Below are 20,281 nucleotides of genomic sequence, written 5' to 3'. Positions count from 1 at the left end.
AGAAGTTACTCTGATGAGTTATCCTTCTCCTTCAGTGTGATTTTGTTCATTCAAAGTTTGGTTAGGTTCTATTTACTTTTAGTTTTCAGGTTCTCTCATTCTTGTTTATTTGACTTTTTGAACATGTCAAATTCTAAAAGTCAAACTACTGTACAAAGATGAGAGGTGTCACTCCTTCCCCTGTCCTTCCACGTCATCCCCACCTCCCCTTCACCCCCTTGACACAACTGTTACGGAACAAGAGGAGGTGGTCCGAGGGAGGGGCAATACAATATTTGGCCCACCTAGGGATGCCTAAAACTGCTATACAACAGGGGCCCCTCCCAAAAACAAAATACTGATATTTACTGGGCCCTTCTGTCCGCCGCCAATTGGAAAGACATCTCTTAATGCCAGAGATTTGTGAAAAGGAAACAAAATGTTTATTTAATGCTATTCAGGCCTAATGCCACCACTAAAATATCAAAGTCCTTTATGTATACACCTACACCCACCCAGCGCTCCCTTCTCCCACTGTCCCAACTCCGGGTACCGTAAATCAGGAAAAGAGCACACCTCTGTGTTGTAGACCGCTGGCACCATCAGCTGTGTCACTGTGCAGGATCTCGAGTTAATCCAAAGTACTGTGGTACCCTCTCATGGTCCACTGGCAAGAGTCCTTTGTACCCAGTTCCAGTCAAAGTCTCTCTTGCTTTTTCAGGCCCCGTGGCCAAAGGGGGCACCCCAAAGCCGCGTGGGCCTCTTCTACCAAAGCTGCAGGAGTCCACACTCCACCAAAAGCATGTGGCTTTCTTCTTCACCTGGCTGCAGGGATCTCCATTCTGGCAAAGCTGCATGGTTCTTCCCTTTCACCTGGGAAAGAGGGGGTCCGCACCCTGCCAAAACCATGTGGCTCCCTCTTTCACCTCACCAAGAGGGGGTCCTCACTCTGCTGAAACCACGTGGCTCTCTCCCCATCTGGCCAAGCGGGGACCCTTCATGTCCTGGAGCCAGTCTTTTCCAAGCTCTCATCTAGGCGCTCTCACTCCGGAGCGCAGCCCCTAGTTCCATCCTGAGTCCAAACCCTTCTCACTCAGGAGTGCAGCCCCTAGTTCCCATCCTGAGTCCTCTTGTTCCATCCTCAGTCCCTGCTAGTTCCATCTTGAGTCCCCTGCTCACTACCTTCTCCCTTCTCAGGAGCGCCGACCCTAGTTACATTCTCCTGAGTCCCAGTCTTTCTCACTCCGGAGAGCAGCCCCTAGTTCCCATCCTGAGTCCCCCTAGTTCCATTCTCCCTTCTTGGCCACTGCTATTTAACATATCTATGAAACCAGTTAAAGGTTATAGATATGTTAAATAACCATTCCTCCAGAGGTTAGCTCCAAAACTGTTGCTATGCAAAATAGCTCTCAATGGCCTGGCTCCATTCTTTCTTCCCCCTGGGGGGGGGGGGTGAGGACATCTTATATGTCTCTCCAATATTCCTATACACTTTGAATTCTGGACACCATTCCAAATCTTTTTTTGGGGGCCCCCCTGGCTGCACCCTGTATCACAACCAATTCCATTCATTTTGGGTTTATTTTCTATGTTTATATTTGCTAAAATAAGCAATGTAATTTACACTTGTACATGTACATTTTCTTATGTCCCTTTCTTTCCTACACCAAAGGTAGCATGCTTTAAAAAAAAACTTAGTTATATATCCTGGAAATCACTTCATATTTATTTAAAGATATCGTCCTCTCAATGTTTATATCTGCATCATACTCCATGGACCAATACACCATATTTTGGTTATAAGTTGTTTGTACTATTTTGCAATCACACATAATGCAGCATTGAGTAACTCTGGGCCTTGTATTATTAGACATTTATCTTCTAGGTAAATTCCTAGAAGATCACTGGGTCCAAAAGTAAATGATAAGTGGTCTTGGTAGGTTTGCTCCATTCTCCTTTGTAGCAGTCATATTCTTCCACATGCCCAGCAGAGTGGATGAGCAGAGCCAGAACATGGCGCCCATGCCTGGGTTTCTGTCTTTGTCACTGATTTACAACTTAGTGAAATTTGTTGATAAGAAGAGGTACTAAAGAAAGATTAATCCTGATAGTTATAGACCTTCTCTTCTTTTCCTATAGGTTAAAATACTTCCAAAGTGGCCCAGGGACAGTGGAGCTTAAATATTTAATCATATTAACATTCTGTTTTGTAACTATATGCTCATTAAATCTATGCATAGTAGGGAATCAAAAATCATTGCCAGAACTTTTGTAACTTTTATAAACAATATACTCATTATTAAATTTTTGGCTTGAGTAAACCTGTGTTTCTCCACACTTCCCACCCAAGAGATAAAGCATAATAGAACAATCCCCAATTCCTTCTACATCTGCGACTCAGTCTAGTTTTCACATGTGACTGATTGAATGGTTGGGTTGGAATTCATGAGCAACAGCAAATTCCCCCAAGACCCTGCAGGCTCAGCTCTGCTGTTTCTTTTTTTATTTTTATTTTTTATTTTTTATTTTTTTAAAATATTTTCTTTATTTATTTTTCGAGAGAGAGGAAGGAAAGGAGAAAGAGTGGGAGAGAAACATCAATGTGTGGTTGCCTCTCATGCGTCCCCTGCTGGGAACTGGCCTGCAACCCAGGCATGTGCCCTGACTGGGAATCGAACTGCGATACTCTGGTTCACAGGCCCGCGCTCAATCCACTGAGCTACGCCAGCCAGGGCTGCTGTTTCTTATTACAGCAAAATCATCTGAGGTCAGCCTGCCTGCTACTTTTTTTTAAAATCTCTTTTGGCAGCCATATTTCTTTCTATTGAATCTCTAAGAGATCAAAATTTAAATTACATTTTAACTTTAGAAAATGTGTATATGTTTAGATACTTTATCTTATTAATTTTCAACACATAATGAGGGGGTTTTTTTCTACCTTAAAACCAAGACGTTCATTATCTTGAAAAAGTTTTCTTTAGTATTTAATATTTCTATTGCATTTATCTGGATAAATTTTCCCCTTGGGTTCATCATACTTTTGTAGCTGAGATTCTCTTTTCTCTGTTCTATATACATTACCTTTACGTATTCATGCATATTTTCAAATATTTATACATTTCATACATATTTTTATCTCTTAGTCCTCTTCCTTGGCATTCTGCAATAGTTTCTCAAGTTTATCCACCCTATTTAATTAGCTTGTGTTAATCAGACCTTCAGTATTGCTAATGATGTTACAAACTGTGCTGTCATTTGTTGGTTGCCTTACTTTACTTTTCTACCTCTACCATCTCATCTTATCTTCCATCTCATATTTTGTAGAGCTCCTGTGTCTTTCATTTGACTGAAAACAGTACAAGGTAATTTTTTTATTTTAGAATATTTTCCTTTTCCTTTTTTATTTTTTTACATTTAAAAAATTTTTTATTTAGTTATTTTTCAAGCAGTTTTTTGTCTATTTCTCCCATCCGAGCCCCACCCCGCCCCTTGCCCCCCACCTCCCTCCCATTTCCTCCCCCCCCTAGTCCTCATTCCTGTGTCTTTCATACTTGTTCCTCAAAATCCCTCCCCTTTTTCCCCCTTAAATTCCCTTTCCTCTCCCCCCTGGTCACTGCCCACTTGTTCTCTATTTCAGTGTCTTTGTTTTTATTCTGCTTGCTTGTTTGTTTTGTTGTTTAGCTTCCTGTTAAAGGTGAGATCATATGGTATTTGTCCTTCAATGCCTGGACTATTTCACTCAGCATAATGCTTTCCAGTTCCATCCATGTTGTTGCAAAGGGTAGTAGCTCCTTCTTTCTCTCTGCAGCATAGAATTCCATTGTGTATATGTACCACAATTTTTTGATCCATTCATTTACTGATGGGCACCTAGGTTGCTTCCAACTGTTGGCTATTGTAAATTGTGCCCCTATGAACATTGTGGTGCATAGGTTCTTTGATATTGATGTTTTAGGATTCTTAGGATATAATCCTAGCAGTGGAATTGCTGGGTCAAACGGCAGGTCGATTTTTATTTTTCTGAGAAAATTCCATACTGTTTTCCATAATGGTTGTACCACTCTGCAATCCCACCAACAGTGAACTAAGGACCCCTTTTCCCCACACCCTCTCCAACATTTGTTGTTTGTTGCTTTGTTTATGATAGCCATCCTGACTGGTGTAAAGTGCTATCTCATTGTGGTTTTAATTTGCATCTCTCTGATAGCTAACGATATTGAACATTTCTTCCTGTGTCTCTGGATATTCTGTATGCCCTCTTTGGAGAAGTGTCTGTTCAAGTCCTTTTTCCATTTTTTAACTGGGTTAGATGTCTTCTTAGACTGGAGCTGTGTAAGTTCTTTGTATATTTTGGAGATTAAACCTTTGTCTGAGGTATCATTGGCAAATATGTTTTCCCATACAGTTGGTTGTCTTTTTAATTTAATACTGTTTTTTTAGCCACACAGAAGCTTTTTATTTTGATGAGATCCCATTTATTTATTCTTTCCTTGCTCTAGGAGACATATTGGTAAAAATGTTGCTGCGTGGAATATCTGAGATTTTCTTGCCAATGTTCTCCTCAAGGACTTTAATGGTGTCACGGCTTATACTTAAGTCTTTTATCCACCTTGAATTTATTTTGGTTTGTGGTGTAAGTTGGTGCTCAAGTTTCATTTTTTTGCACGTAGCTGTCCAGTTCTCCCAACACCATTTGTTGAAGAGGCTATCTTTACTCCATTTTATGTTACTGCCCCCTTTGTCGAATATTAATTGACTGTAGAGAGTTGGGTTGATTTCTGGGCTCTCTGTTCTGTTCCACTGGTCTATGTGCCTGTTTTTATGGCAGTACCAGGCTGTTTTGATTACAGTGGCTTTGTAATCAAAGTTTGATATCAGGTATTGTGATCCCTCCTACTTTGTTCTTCTTTCTCAAAAGAGCAGCTGCTATTCAGGGTCATTTATGGTTCCATATAAATTTTTGAAGTGTTTGTTCTATGTCTGTGAAATATGCTATTAGTACTTTAATAGGTATTGCATTGAATCTGTATATTGCTTTGGGTAGTATGGACATTTTGATGATGTTAATTCTTCCAATCCATGAACAAGGTATATGTTTTCATTTGTCTGTGTCTTCCTTGATTTCTTTCTTCAGTGCTGTGTAGTTTTCTGCATACAGGTCTTTTACCTCCTTGGTTAGGTTTATTCCCAGATATTTTATTTTTCTTTTTGCTATATCAAATGGGATTTTTTCCTTGATTTCTGCTTCTGCTGATTCATTATTAGTATACAAAAATGTCTTTGATTTCTGGATATTAACTCTGTATCCTGCTATTTTGCCAAATTCATTAATTAGTTTGAGCAGTTTTTTGGTAGAGTCTATAGGATTTTCCATGTATACTATCATGTCATCTACAAACACTGACAGTTTTGTTTCCTCCTTTCCTATTTGGATGCCATTTATTTCCTTTTCCTGCCTGATCGCTGTGGCCAAAACTTCCAAAATTATATTGAATAGAAGTGGTGAAAGTGGACATCCTTGTCTTGTTCCTGATCTTAGTGGAAAAGCTTTTAGTTTTTTCCCATTGAGTATGATATTGGCTGTAGGTCTCTCATATATGGCCTTTATTATATTGAGGAATGCTCCCTGTATTCCCACTTTACTGAGTGTTTTTATCATAAATGGGTGTTGTACCTTATCAAAAGCTTTTTCCGCATCTATTGATATGATCATGTGGTTTTTGTCTTTGCTTTTGTTTATGTGACGAATTACATTCACTGATTTGCGAATGTTGAACCATCCTTGCATCCCTGGGATGAATCCCACTTGGTCATGGTGTATAATCTTTTAAATATATTGTTGGATGCAATTTGCCAATATTTTGTTGAGGATTTTAGTGTCTATATTCATCAGTGATATTGGCCTGAAGTGTTCTTTCTTTGCTGTATCTGTATCTGGTTTTGGAATTAGGATGATGCTGGCTTCATAAAAGGAGTTTGGGAGTTTTCCATCCTTGTGGATTTTTTTGGAATAGTCTGTGAATAGGGGTTAGCTCTTCCTTAAATGCTTTGTAGAATTCTCCTGTGAACCCATCTGGTCCGGGGCTTTTGTGTGATGGGAGTTTTTTGATTACTGCTTCAATTTCATCTGCTGTTATTGGTCTATTCAGGTTTTCTACTTCTCTTTCATTGAGTTTTGGGAGATTATATTTTTCTAGAAATGTGTCCATTTCCCCTAGGTTCTCAAATTTCTTGGCATACAGTTCTTCATAGTAATTTCTTACAATCCTTTCTATTTCTGTGGTATCAGTTGTAATCTCTCCTCTTTCATTTCTGATTGTATTTATTTGTGTCCGTTCCCTTCTTTTCTTGATGAGCCTACTTAAAGGCTTGTCTATTTTATTTATCTTTTCAAAGAACCAACTCCTGGATTCATTGATCCTTAGAATTGTGCTTTTAGTCTCTATGTCATTTAGTTCTGCTCTGATCTTTGTTATTTCCTTCCTTCTACTTGCTTTGGGCTGTTTTTGTTGTTGTTCCTTGAGTTCTTGCAGGCGTAGAGTAAGGTTGTTTTTTTGAAATGTTTCTGTCTTCTTTAGGTAGGCCTGTATTGCTATAAACTTCCCTCTCAGGACTGCCTTCGCTGTGTCCCATAAGTTTTGGGTTGTTGTGAGATCGTTGTCATTTGTTTCCAGAAACTTTCTGATTTCTTCCCTAATTTCATTCTTGACCCATTCGTTGTTTAATAGCATACCATTCAGTCTCCATGATTTCGGGTGTTTGGGATTTTTTCCTTTGGGGTTGGTTTCCAGTTTCAGTCCCTTGTGGTCAGAGAAAATGCTTGGTATGATTTCAATATTCTTGAATTTGTTGAGGCTTGTTTTGTGTCCTCCTATCATGTGGTCTATCTTTGAGAATGTTCCATGTGCATTTGAAAAGAATGTGTATTTAGCTTCTTTGGGGTGAAGAGCTCTGTATATATCAGTTAGGTCCATTTCATCAAGGGTGTTGTTTAATGCCGCAATGTCTTTGTTGATATTTTGTTTGGAAGATCTGTCCATTTTTGACAGTGAGGTTTTAAAACCCCCTACTATAATTGTGTTGCTGTCAATATCTTTCTTCAAGTTCTCTAAGAGTTTATATATTTGGGTGCTCCTATGTTGGGTGCATATATATTTACGATGTTAATGTCTTCTTGGTGGATTGTTCCCTTGAGTATTATGAAGTGACCTTCTGGGTCTCTCTTTATGGCCCTTTTTTTGAAGTCTATTTTGTCTGATATGAGTATTGCTACCCTGGCTTTTTTTTTTTTGTCTATTTGCTTGGAAAATTTGTTTTCAGCTCTTCGCTTTTAGTCTGCGTAGGTCTTTGTCCTGAGGTGGGTCTCTTGTAGGCAGCATATGTGTGGGTCATGCTTTCTTATCCATTCGGCTAGTCTATGTCTTTTGATTGGAGCATTTAATTCATTTACATTTTATGTTATTATTGATAGGTACTTATTCATTGCCATTTTTGTACCTGTGTTCCTCTCTGTCTCTCTCTTTCCTTTCCTTAAAGCAGTCCTTTTAGCATCTCTTGCAGAGCTGGTTTGGTGGAAGCATATTCTGTTAGACTTATTTTGTCTTGGAAGCTCTTTATTTGGTCTTCTATCTTGATTGAGAGCCTTTCTGGGTAAAGTATTCTTGATTGCAGGCCTCTGGTTCTCATTACTTGGAATATTTCTTGCCATTCTCTTGTTGCTTGGAGTATTTCCATTGAGAAGTAAGCAGGTAAGTTTATTGGGGCTCCCTTGTGTATTTGTTTCTCCCTTGCTGCTTATAAGATTCTCTCTTTGTCTTGCAATTTTGCCATTTTAATAATGATGTGTCTTGAAGTGAGCCTCCTTAGGTTCCTCTTGAATGGGACTCTGTGTGATTCCTGGATTTGTGTGACTTTTTCTTTCATCAAATTAGGGAAATTTTCTCTCGTTATGCTTTCAAATCTGTTTGCTATCCCTTGTTCTTCTTCTTCTCCTTCTCGTGTTCCTATTATTCGTATATTATTACGTTTCATATTGTCTTGCATTTCTCTTAATCACTCTTCCTTCTTTCTGAGCCTCTTTTTCCTTTCCTGTTCTTTCTGTGAGATGCTTTCTACTTTGTCCTCCAACTCACTAATCTGATCTTCTGTCTCATCTACCCTATTTTTAATGCTTTCCACTGTGTTTTTCAATTCAGAAATTGTATTCTTCATTTCCTCTTGGCCCTTGCTAATAGTTTCCATTTCCTTTTTCATGTTGGTATAGTTCGTGGTGAGATTATTATAGCTCCCCTGTAGTTTCTGGTAGCTGATTGTGAGCTCTTTGAACTTCCTGATAACCAGTGCTATGATTCAGTATCTGATAGTTGACTTGCCTCTATTTCATCTAACATTCTTTCTGAGGGTTCCTCCTTTCCTTTCATTTGGGGATTGTTTCTTTGTCTTCTCATTGTTTGTGAGACTCTTCTTGTTAGCCTCAACTTCTTGGATTAATCTATTTTGACACCCTGGGTTTATGGTGTCAATTTCTGTGATGGAATGCCTGTGAATTTCAGTGGTGCAGTCTCTTTTGGTTATCCTGTCATTCTCTGCTTCCACCTACTCAAATATGCAGCAACTTTTGGCTTCTCTCCTACAGCAAAGTGCAATTTGTCTCTCTGATTGTACTATTGGGAGGACTCTTCTATGGGTTCAGCTCTGGTCTTTTCGTATTTTCAAGTTGATTGTGATTCGTCTCGTTCCTTCATGACTGTCAACGTTTCTGGTCCCTTATTTTCATATATGCTTGGCAACTGCTGGCTTGCTGGCTTCTCCTCCTCCGATCGGACACATTTCTCTTTAAGGTAATTTTTTTCACAATTATTTTTTCATTCATTAAATCTTCACACACACACACACACACACACACACACAACCTTAAACTCTGTATTTTGAGTTCTGTTTTCTCCTTCTAAGTTGCAAGTTAATTTGATAGGTCCTATGTTATTTGTTTGTTTGCTTGTTTAATCTGTTATTTATTCTTGGATTAAGAAACGTTTGTTTCATCAAGATATTTGTCCAAAGTCACTGTGATCTTGAAAACCTTCAGTTTACCTAAATACTTGGAAGTTTTAGTTTTTGTCTCATCTCATACACTAGAGAGCTGGGTATTGTAAATTTAAAACTATACTCAGGGTACCAGCAGCCTGAAGGACACTACCCTTCAAAAATCTCTATCAGAGAACAGTTTTCTGTTTATTGTTTCATCTTTAGCCTGCTGTTTCCTCCAGCACAGGACCACAGTGTGGCTCTTTCTAACATCCCTTCTGGAAAATAGGCCCGAGTCATTCTTTCGAAGGACCTTTGTATCATGAGATACATGCTAAGGAGAAGCCTGGCACAACCAGGCTTTCTGCTTGTAATGAGCATGCCTGCCCTGCTTTAAACCCTGCAGATGTTGGTCTGCTACACCAAAGCACTTCCAACAAGTGGGTGACTTCTTCCACAGCACCAGATTATCGCGAGTTAGCATTGTTCTGCAAACTAGGCTGGGCCTATGTCATGCTGCACAGAAATATTTTCTTAGGGAGAGGGTTTATGAATTAATCATCTTTTCTTCTCTAATCTGTTCTCATGTGTAGTAGCTCATGCAGAGATTAACCAAACTTTGGTGTCTTCACTGGTTTGTAGCTAATGTATACTTCCCACTAGTCTTATGTTCTTTTGACCGCTTCTACCCAATTTAGTATGTTCCTATCCTCACATCACCATTGTTCCCACAAGCTTCCTTCAAATGTTTGGTACCCAACACTCTAATAATCATCACATGCTAGACCTTTAACCATACTAATACTTACTCCAGCACACACTCAACAGTCTTTGGCATGGTTTCCCTTCCCAGGTTCAACGCCATCTTTCCAAACTCTTTGACAATATGGCGAAGATGCAGTTCCATCTAGATACCAGTGAGCAGCCAACCAAGATAAGTGTTGGCATGTACAGCAAGGAAAATGAGTATGTGGCCTTCAGCAAGCCCTGTGACTGCAGTGGCCAGGTAGTGTCGAGTCCTTTTTCCTCCTTATGCCTTTCTCTCTCAAGTATCCTTATTCAGGGAGTCTGCATTCAGAGAGTCAGCATCAGCCCTCAGGGTGGCCTTTTTGACCCTGGGCTAGAACTGCTATCTGTGCCCTGGGTCTCCCAGCTCCCATTGACTTCATCTGACTTTGGAACAGCTTCTAGTGCCTGCTTCCTTCTCTCTGGGAAGGACATTTGTCAATATTCATATACCTTCCTCAACTAAGGGCCTGTGCATAGAGGAATCAAATGCACACAAACAACTCCCTGAGTCAATTAGAGAAGGAGTTTAAGTGATTAGCAGTGTCAGGAAACTTAACATGGCAGCCCTGGAGAACCCCACAGGGGACTCAGGAACATCTTCTCCAGGAGAAAATACCCTTTAAAATCAACTATTTCCCTGAGATGTCACTTCTCTATACACACCTCCCCTGTGGAGTCATTTCTTCTCACAGCCCTACCCCTTGGTGAGCCAACTACCATCTGTTTCCAAGAACCACTCCCTTCAAATCTCCTGTGTATAATTCAACAAACACAAAACATAGACAACTCTCTCCTTCCCATTCTTCACCACTATCACTAAGATATAAGCCCTTTTTTGTACATTATCCTCAATGATCCAACAAAGCATTGTTCCTAGGGGTTCTCATCTAGTCCAAAGTAACACCAGGAGAAAATATCCTTTGTAAAGTCCCACCTTCATCCACATGTATCTTGGAAAGCAATTCTAGTACTGAAAAGAATCAGATATTCTCAGTTTCATGAGAAGAACCCAGGGTTTGGTTCAGACTGTGTTCTTTCTATAGACCTACAGAGCATGTAGTTGGAGAACATAATTCTGGCTTACATGTTCGTCCTCAGCATGGACAAGGTCATGAGAACCCACCGACTTACTTATACCTACCTCTCCCCAAATTAGGATTTCCTTTGATGAACTCTGGATGATAGCCCCCCTGCCACCACTGCCCAATCCCCTTAACCTGCTGCTCAGTCCTGTGTATTCCAAATGATGCACCTACCTGTTGGTAGTTAAGCCTGGTTCTCATCTATTACTATCCTGGGTTATACAAATAAAATGTCTCCTGTGACTCTGGCTGCCCTTTGGGCTGTACATCAAGCCTGGGCTCTACTTTATTATCTCCCTCATGGTGAGTAGAAGAAAGCATGTACTGCAGATCATATCTTCTTAGGAACCCAAGGTCTAATCAGGAGTTCTTTTTCTAGGTAGAAATATGGTTGAACCATGTGCTTGTCCATATGAAGGCCACCATAAGGTATGAGATGACAGAAGGTGTGACTGCCTATGAAGAAAAGCCAAGGGAACAATGGCTCTTTGACTACCCAGCTCAGGTAATTCTCCTATCCAGGACCTTTGCAGCCCCCATCCTTCACCAGGCTTTCTCAGGGACCCTATTCAGCCTTCATGGTTACCAGACATCAAACTCACTACTTGTTTCACAGTCAGGAGAAGTGAGTCTGCAAGGCATCAGCAAGAGGGAGTAAGAGAATTGTCAGCCATGACTTAATTCAACCAAAACCTTTGGAAATGAAGCATTGTATATTTTCACCCTCATTGGCTATAGTAGAGAGAAAATGTATTAACCAGTTCAACTCATTGACCCTGACTACTTTGTGCCAAGCTCTATGCTGAGTACAGGAGACACCAGAAGTGAACAAGACAGTAAACCTGCCCTGCTGAACTTTACAGACTGGTGTTTCTTACACCAGTGTGATAATAAAGGACTCAGGGTACTCTGGGGACACATGGCTAGATAGCGGGTATAGGGACCACCTCTCTGAGGATATGATATTTAAATTGAGATTTGAAATAGTTTACAAGTTAACCATGGAAGGAAAAAACAACCACATGTGAAGAAAAGCATGGACAAAGCCTCAGCAGCGAGGGAGAGCACTGAGAGCACTTAAGAAGTTGAGAGGAACTGAGTGTGGCTGAAGCTAGAGTAATGGGTGGAGGCAACAAAAGTCAGCACATGGATTCTTAAGAGGAAACTAGAAGCCAGTTCTTATAAAACATGTTAGGGAGTCTGACTTGATCCTAAGACATGTCTGAATCTGTTAGAGTGTCCTCAAGGGTGCAATAAGAGAGGAGAACCAATCTGAATGTTCAAAAATTACTCTGGCTGCAATATACCCCTCCTCCCTTCCCCTGTTGGTGGCATAGTACTAGTGGTATATTTGGGGGTTGCAGATGTTTGGTGCTAATTGCAGTTATAGGAGTAGGTAAGGTTGCTCTTGGAAGATATGTAGACTGGGATGAAAGTGTAGAACAAACTCTTGAGCATCATTCAGAGGCTGAGTAGGCAAGGAGGAGGCAGTGAAACAAAATGAGAAATGGTACCTTTTTAGATAGGAGGAAAGCCCAGAAACAGTATCATGGAAACCAAAATAGAAACTGCTGATAGCAGGTGAGAAGTTAATTATGTCATGCCCTTCTAAGAGATCAAGCAAAATAAAAAGGCTGAGGAATGTCCATGAACTTGGCAAGACCATTTCAGTGGAGTGGTAGGGAAGAGGCCACATTGCAGGAGGTTGGAAAGTGAGAAAAAGTTGGGAAAGTGTTGACAGCAATTAGAAGAGAGATAACTCAGCACAGCATGAAGGGAGTGGTATTTTTCCACAGTATCACATTCACATCCCATCAAGATCCCAGTGCAAATAACCATCTACATAATATTTTGACCAAAGGAAAAATAAAGCCTCCATATAATGAAAAAAAAATAGATCCCAGTGCAGGAAGAACTTTAACAAAATCCAGTATATCTAAATCCAAAGGCAAGAACAGATGACTCAGGGAATGGTACCTTTGACTGTAGCAGGATCTGCTATTTCACAAAGGGAACAATTCCCATCAGGATTCTTTATTTATCTGAATCAGAATTTTGAGGCAAGAAAATTGGTTTTCTCCTACTATTGTAACAGGTATTGTCTGGAGCAGTGTCTCTCAGACCAAATGACCCAATAAGTGATCAGTGAATCTAAATTCATCACAAATAACCAAACGTGCATTTTTTTCATTTAAGTTTCTGAGTAAATAGAAGAAATACTCTTTGGATTGATTTCCCCATTTGTTTATTTTGAATTTCTGAAAAATGCAAATCATACTACCACATTGAATTTTGGTATAATTCACTTTGACCTTTAAGAGTAGGCCTTTCAATGTTATAGGTTTTTAAAAATTTTTAAATGTAGTGAAAATATTAAGGATAAGCAAAAATAGGCCACAAATGACCAGCAGTAGCTCACTAAACAAGAATACTCAGACCACATGAGGTTCCAGAATAACAGAGCAGACTGAATGCACTTGAGATGTTCAATCAACATATTGTTATCCCCCCAAGCTCAGGGAAGATGCTACAAAATGGAATGGTCAGTGTAGCAATTTCTAGAAGCCACTGGCATTGAGCAGAGGAAGTCTTTCATTGTTCTCAACCAAATGTTACATTGATCAAAAGCAGAAAGTACTTTCTCCACTGTGCTGTCACCATGTTTCAGCTCCAAGGACTTATAGGTGGGTGATTGATTTAATCCATGCTGCTGGGAGAAGGCAGGACAGCAGCACAATTCCCTCCCACATTTCCGTTCTGAGTCCTTGCAGTGTGATGAGTGGACTGGCTTTGGAGACAGTCCTGGTAATAGCTTTCCTAAGTGACTCTTGGTGCCCCAGGTGGCCCTGACCTGCACTCAGATCTGGTGGACCACAGAGGTGGGCATGGCCTTCGCCAAGCTGGAGGAAGGCTATGAGAGTGCCATGAAAGATTATCACAAGAAGCAAGTGGCCCAGCTCAAAACCCTCATCGGCATGCTGATTGGCCCACTCTCCAAGGGGGACCGGCAGAAGATCATGACCATATGCACCATTGATGTGCATGCCCGGGATGTGGTGGCCAAGATTATTGCTCAGAAGGTGAGTCCCAACCACTCAGGAGTGTCCCTCTTTGTGGTTATACAGATATTGGGGTTAGGAAGAAGCTCATATATGGTCAAAACTGGCCAGAGAACTGGGAAAGGGTCATGGTACCTGCTCGAACCTTTTAAAATCCCCATAAAAGCAGTGCAATCCCAGTAGCTTGTGCTTTCTTGGGCTTAGGAAGGCACTGTGTGCTGTACTCTTAACTGGGAGGCAACACCCGTCATTCAGAACCCTGTATGTCATGGGGCTAGGAGCCACCTGCTACCTGTCGAACAGTGTTTTACCCACCTGTTCTGCCACTCTGTCTTTAGGTAGACAATGCCCAGGCCTTTCTCTGGCTGTCCCAGCTACGGCATCGTTGGGATGATGAGGCCAAACACTGCTTTGCCAACATCTGTGATGCCCAATTTCTGTATTCCTATGAGTACCTGGGAAATACACCTCGCCTTGTCATCACACCTCTGACAGACAGGTGAGTGCTGGCATCAGTCATTGACAGAAAGCTGCTGTCTGGCTCAGGTCATCTAGTGACCATCCAGGACCAAGACCACTGTCACTGAGTATTTGCTCACAGAGTTGCAAGGGGAGGGCTTGACTTAGCACAGGAGATGTAAAATAAAACTGAGAGAACAAACCACAGAGCAAATCAATGAGCTGTGATTTTTTGAGGCATTACTAAGCAGTCATACACATCCACATTCTAACACTAGTTCTAATGCATGCCAGCTGTTCAACCATGAAAAACTTGACCTTATTTTTGGTTTCCTCACCTGTGAAATGGAGGTAGAGACACACATCACCTGAGTTTTGAAAGGACAAAAACACAGCAATACTTATAAGAAGCTTAGTGTGTATAAGTGCTCCAGCCAGTGACCCTTATTACTATTTTCTTATCAACTAATTGGCACATTTATTCAGTACCTTCCACTCTGGGAATATGAAGATAAAAGCAATGTACTTCCTACAATTAGGAGCTTACAATTTTTTTAGGGAATATACTCTCTGCCATTCATATTAATTCATTTGTGAGTGAATTCATGTCAGACACTGAGTTAGTGACTGGAAATGACTAAAACATTTCTTGCTCTTAAATTCCAATTCTAGTGAGGGAAATAAGACATATGTAGATAACAATTTAAATAGCACAAGAGGGAAACACGCAAGTTCTTAGTATCAAATGGGCTGAAAGCTGTGTGCTACATATTTCCAAGCCAGTGACTTTCCAAACCAGCAGAAGCCATCTGAGTATAAAGGGTCTCACCCACCATGGGAAGAAGAGGACTGGTAGCTTCAGGACGAGCTGCTATCTGATATGGACCTTGAAGGATGTGGAGGATTTCAGTCAGATTTCAGTAGGTTGTAGAACGGCTGTTAGGGTATCGCAAAATTGTACAGAAGTGTGTGTGTGCCACTTTTTCTGTTGAGAGGATCTCAACAGCATTCCACAATTGTTCAAGTGGTCTGGGATCCCCCAAAGGTAAAAGCATTCTGGAACATAAAATTTTGTGGACAAAATCATGGAAATGGGAAAACTGTAGACATCTTCCTGGAAGAGAAAGCAGACTCTTGATAGTTGCTCATAAGGCTAGGGAAAAGGGTAAGAGTCAGACTATAAAGTGGAAGAACACATTTTTAATCCAGTAAGTAGTAATAAACTATTGAAAATTTTTCATGAGAGTGAAATGATGAAAACTGTATTTTATGAATATTTATTCAACAGTAAAACATGGCAAAGGAGAGAGAGGATAGGGGAATAAAGTCATGGCCCATGTGAAAAATGATACTTTAATTTTGCTGAGATATCTGTAAATTCTGCTAATAGCTAGGGCCCTTTCCACCTACAATTCCATTGAACATCAAATCTCTTCTCCAAAGAATTGTATGTCTAAATGACTGGTCACCCTGAGTAAGTGACTTGTAGGTATTGAAGAGATTGTCTGAAGTTTTGAAGGATAAAATGGCCAAATAGAATATGTGCCATCTTTTACTTTTCTCTCTGCCTATTTTGTCATAATTGCATGTATTCTGGTTAAGTTCTCAGGTGTAGTTCCAAATAATGTTTAGTTAAATTGTAATCACTGTGCTCATGCAGTGACTAAGATGTGGGAAATCCAGAGTAGTGGGAAATCCAAACATTATCTAAACAGTAGGACCTCGCGGTTTTTCTCTCTCCATGCTTTTCACTTTTTAAGTTAATTTTCCTACCTATTCTAGTAAGATCCCACCCAGAGTCCCACCAAAACCACACCCCATTTACTCTTTTGGGGAGAACCCTGTAGAGGTCATATCACTGTCTGTTATCACTCCCCTGTACACTGAGACTGAAGTCTGAATTCCTCATGGGACCTAGTAATTCCTTTCACCCACTCCAGCCATAGCAACCTCCCTTCTGTTCCTGATTTGTTTAAGTTCATTCCAACCTGGAGCCTTTTGCATGAGCCGTTCCCACTGCCTGGAATGTCCTTCTCCACACTCTCTGTTCCACTGTTACCCTTTCACCATTTAGATCTATGCTCAGTTCTGAGGAGACCTTCCCATGACCACTGTGTATAAAAGACAGTCTCTCACCCCTCCCACACAAACACACACATGCACACACAGCAGTCACCCCCACCTACCATTCTGCTAGCTTTTCGTCACATTCTGAGATGACCTTGCTCGCTCACTGGCTGCACTCCCTTCTGGAATGTAAACTCTGTCATCAGAGACCTTTGTGTGTTTTGTTTGTTGCTATGTCCCCAATACCTAGAAGATGTTGAATTAATATCTGTCAGATAAATGAATGGTGGTTGAATGCTGAAGACTAAGAACAGATAGAATCAAGGAGGGGAGGCTGACTCAGAAGAGCGATCTATGCAGGACCTGTCTATGCCTTGGCTCCCGAAGAAGGCGACAGGGCCAGAAAGTCATGTGACGAGGGATATTTCTCTGTCTTCTGCTCTTAGCTGGGGACCGCCCCTCCTCCCTACCCCTGCTTAGGGTCTGAGGCAGACTAGTCTGTGCCCAGGAGCGCAGATTCCTTTGTAGCAGCAGCAGCTCTGGGGCTCTTGGGCTCAAGGTTTGACTTGGGCTTGACATGGGCTCCATCAGAAGGAGGGAATTATTCAGTGAGGCTTCAAGGAAAAGTTTTCCCACTTCCAGCTTTATTCAGAGTGGGCCCTCTCATGTTTCTCCATCTTTATGGTGATCCTCAGCAAGACACCTACCCTCCACAGGGAGCAAGTCTGGTACAGTGTTCTCTTTTTCAGTGACATTTTTGCCTGCTCTGGAATATAATTTAACAGTTTAGGAATTTATATCACTTGAAACAGAATAATGAAGCTATTCTACACTTGAGCAATTTAATGAATGTCTGTCTTTCACTCTAGAGTATATATATGTTCTATGATAACATTGACTTTGATTTGCCCACTCCTCTACACCCAGGATCATCACTGTGTCTGGCAACTAACAGCGTTTAAGAAATTCTCCTTGACTGAATGCAGTGAGATGGTTTCTGAGACTTTGGATTTCCCTCCTTTCCATGACTTAGCAGGCATTGTCATTCCCAGTGATATAAAGTACATGACTTTTCCCTGGGGCTTCACACCTGCCAAGGAGTTAAAGAAGATAATTACCTCTTTTACACTTACAAGTCTCTAGCACGCTAAAGCTAAATGCCCTATAGAGGGAAACGGTGAGGCTTTGACAATGAATTATTTCTAAAATCGGCATTTATCACCTCTTCTATGAAATAATAAGGACTTGAAAGGAAGGTTTGCTGTAAATAATGGTGCATACTATATAGACCTTGACCTTGTTTTGCACATTAGATGCTTTCTGACAAAGTACGGTGTTGTGAATATTTATGTGGCAAATTCCATTTTCTCACTGACTTACATTATTATCTCAAGAAATGTTTTGCACAGAAAAAAACTGGCCTTACCACAGAAAATCACATTTTAAAGAGCATTCAGCTTTTGCTTGTGCATAGCTTAAGTACATTTAATTCTCTCCTGCCAGAGAAATTAACCAAATGGACAATTGATCCATACAACCTTTGCACATTCATTAAAAGCACACCTGCATTACAGTGCATCCTACTGATTATGTCTATCTCTTTGGAGTGTCCCACTGCCTGGATGGGACTTGAATATATAAGTGGGTACAATGGCTCAGCCATTGTCGCAGGACTTTGGCACAATGCTAAGTTGAAGAACTAAATGGAAATGCTTTTTCAGGCTGAACAAAGCAATTCTCCTAAGTTGTTGCTTCACCTTTGCATGGTCTCTCCTTTTATGACCCATCCTTCACCTTCACATACAAATGCCCCCTCCAGCCCCGTTAAGTAACATTTCAATCAACCACTTACTCATTTTGAGTACCTCCTAATTTCTCAGGAACTACTGCAGGTAAGGGAGGTGTAATTGATGCAAGAGCGTTTGAAGGTGATTTGCTGAAAAGGACACAACTAGCAAATATCTTACACTTTAAAAAAAGTTTTATCTGATATTTTTACTGAAACAGTCATCTGCACACAAAGAAAATAAGTCATCTAGGGATAATCATTGTTGATATGTGCTCTGTTTACTTCTACATGTAGATTTTGAAAAATTGAAATTGCAATCACAGGCTGTGTATAAATTATCATAGATTGCTTTTTTATATAACATTATGTTGTGAGCTTATTCTCTAAGTATTCTTCTAAAACATTCTAATAGCTGAATTACCTTCTATTTATAAGTATCTTATAATTTCTGTTACATAAAATGAAATTTTAATTGTATTTAAACTTTTACTATTAAAGCTGTCATGAACACTCTTATATATAAAATGTTTACTATATTTTTCATTATTTCCCCATGAAAGATTCCAAGAAAGCAGGATAATTAGATGACACAAACTTTTAAATTATTCTTGAAAAAAAAATCTCACTCTTGCTAGCAGTTTATGAGAGTGTTCCAGTTTATGAGAGTGTTTATTTCACAATATCCTCATCAGCATTAAGTATTATTGTTAAAATATTATTAATTTTATGTCAGAATGGTATCTCATTTTAATTTAGATGCCCTTGATTACTCACAGGCCTGACCATTCTTATGTATTTATTGGCTATTATATTTTTCTCTTGTGTGAATTATTTGTCACTGTCATTGCCCATTTTAGTACTTATATACTTAAAGTCCCTGTCCATTTCAAGATCAGTTTAATATTCACCTTATTTTATGGAAGTTATTTTATTTTACTTTTTTCATTAACCTTTTTCAATTCTTTGGTAAACCTTTTCACTGTTGGGTAAGGTGAGTATTTTTTTTTTTTAGATGTAAGTGATAGAAATCAAGCTTAAACTCATTTGAACAGAAAGAAGCCTTTTAGCTCACATGCCTGGGAAATGAGTCCTGCTTGCTGCCGCGAAACCTGCTCCTGGTCTCAACAGGGAGACACCAGGGTGTGAACTCTCAGATCTGCCTTCGCTTTTTACAGAGTCCTGACTTCTTCCTCCTGTAAATTTTCTTCATGTGGTTGAAAAGACTTTCTCCATGTCTACACCTTTATGACTTCTGATTCAGATCCTCTCTTTCCCAGCACTGTATATCTGATTCCTTAAAGGGACTCTGATTGGCTCTGTTTGGATCATGTGCTCACCTCTAAGCTAATCACTGTAACCAATGAAATCAGTATTTTATCCAACCTGAGCCTTGTGCCTCCCCCAGGGAGGGTAGGAAAGGCTTTGACTGACAGCCCCATCGGAATTCCCTGTGTGGAGGAGAGATGACTTTCCAAAGTGTGGAATTCTAGGCAAGGAAAACCCACCAAAACTGTCTCAGGGAGCATATAATTTGATTTTTTTAAATTTGTTTTTAAGTACCAGTGGGCCCAAAATTTTTTAAATGAGTAATGCGTCCTTTTCCTTTTTGGTTTGTGATGTTTCCTCTACCATATTCAAAGTTCTGAATCTATCAAACTACTTCAAAGTATCTGTTCTGATTCATCAGTATGTTAATTTACCTATAAGCCAGCCATATTACCTAAGGCTTGTAACTTACCATGAATTATAATATATTTTTAAAAGACTGCACTTATTTATTTCTAGAGAGAGTGGAAGGGAGGAAGAGAGGGACAGAAATATCAATGTGAGAAACATTAATCATTTGCCTCTTGTATGTGCCCAAGTGGACACCAAACCTGCAACCCAGGCATGTGCCCTGACCAGGAATTGAACCAGTGACCTTTCACTTTGCAGAACAATGCCCAACCCACTGAGCCACACTGGTTAGGGCATGAATTGTAATATATTTATAGTGAAGTTCTACATCATCTATCATCATTAACTATTTTTTG

At 40.1% G+C, this 20,281-nt stretch overlaps 1 protein-coding gene across 2 annotated transcripts in view; it reads left to right on the top strand.

Annotated features, from left to right (window-relative positions):
• Positions 1-20,281, top strand: part of DNAH9 (dynein axonemal heavy chain 9) — a 368,257-nt gene that overhangs the window by 86,672 nt on the left and 261,304 nt on the right. For both annotated transcript variants that reach the window (XM_053672723.1, XM_053672722.1), the window contains exons 23-26: positions 9,857-10,009; positions 11,254-11,379; positions 13,715-13,954; positions 14,272-14,432. In XM_053672723.1, coding sequence (XP_053528698.1) covers positions 9,857-10,009; positions 11,254-11,379; positions 13,715-13,954; positions 14,272-14,432 — 680 coding nt within the window. The remainder of the gene's footprint in view (positions 1-9,856; positions 10,010-11,253; positions 11,380-13,714; positions 13,955-14,271; positions 14,433-20,281) is intronic.

Source organism: Artibeus jamaicensis, unplaced genomic scaffold (assembly GCF_021234435.1).
Source record: "Artibeus jamaicensis isolate MK-2021 breed Jamaican fruit bat unplaced genomic scaffold, CSHL_Jam_final contig_781, whole genome shotgun sequence".
Taxonomy (NCBI): Eukaryota; Metazoa; Chordata; class Mammalia; order Chiroptera; family Phyllostomidae; genus Artibeus; species Artibeus jamaicensis.
The sequence above is the reverse complement of the archived record's forward strand: the minus strand, read 5'-3'. Positions and strand labels throughout refer to the sequence as shown.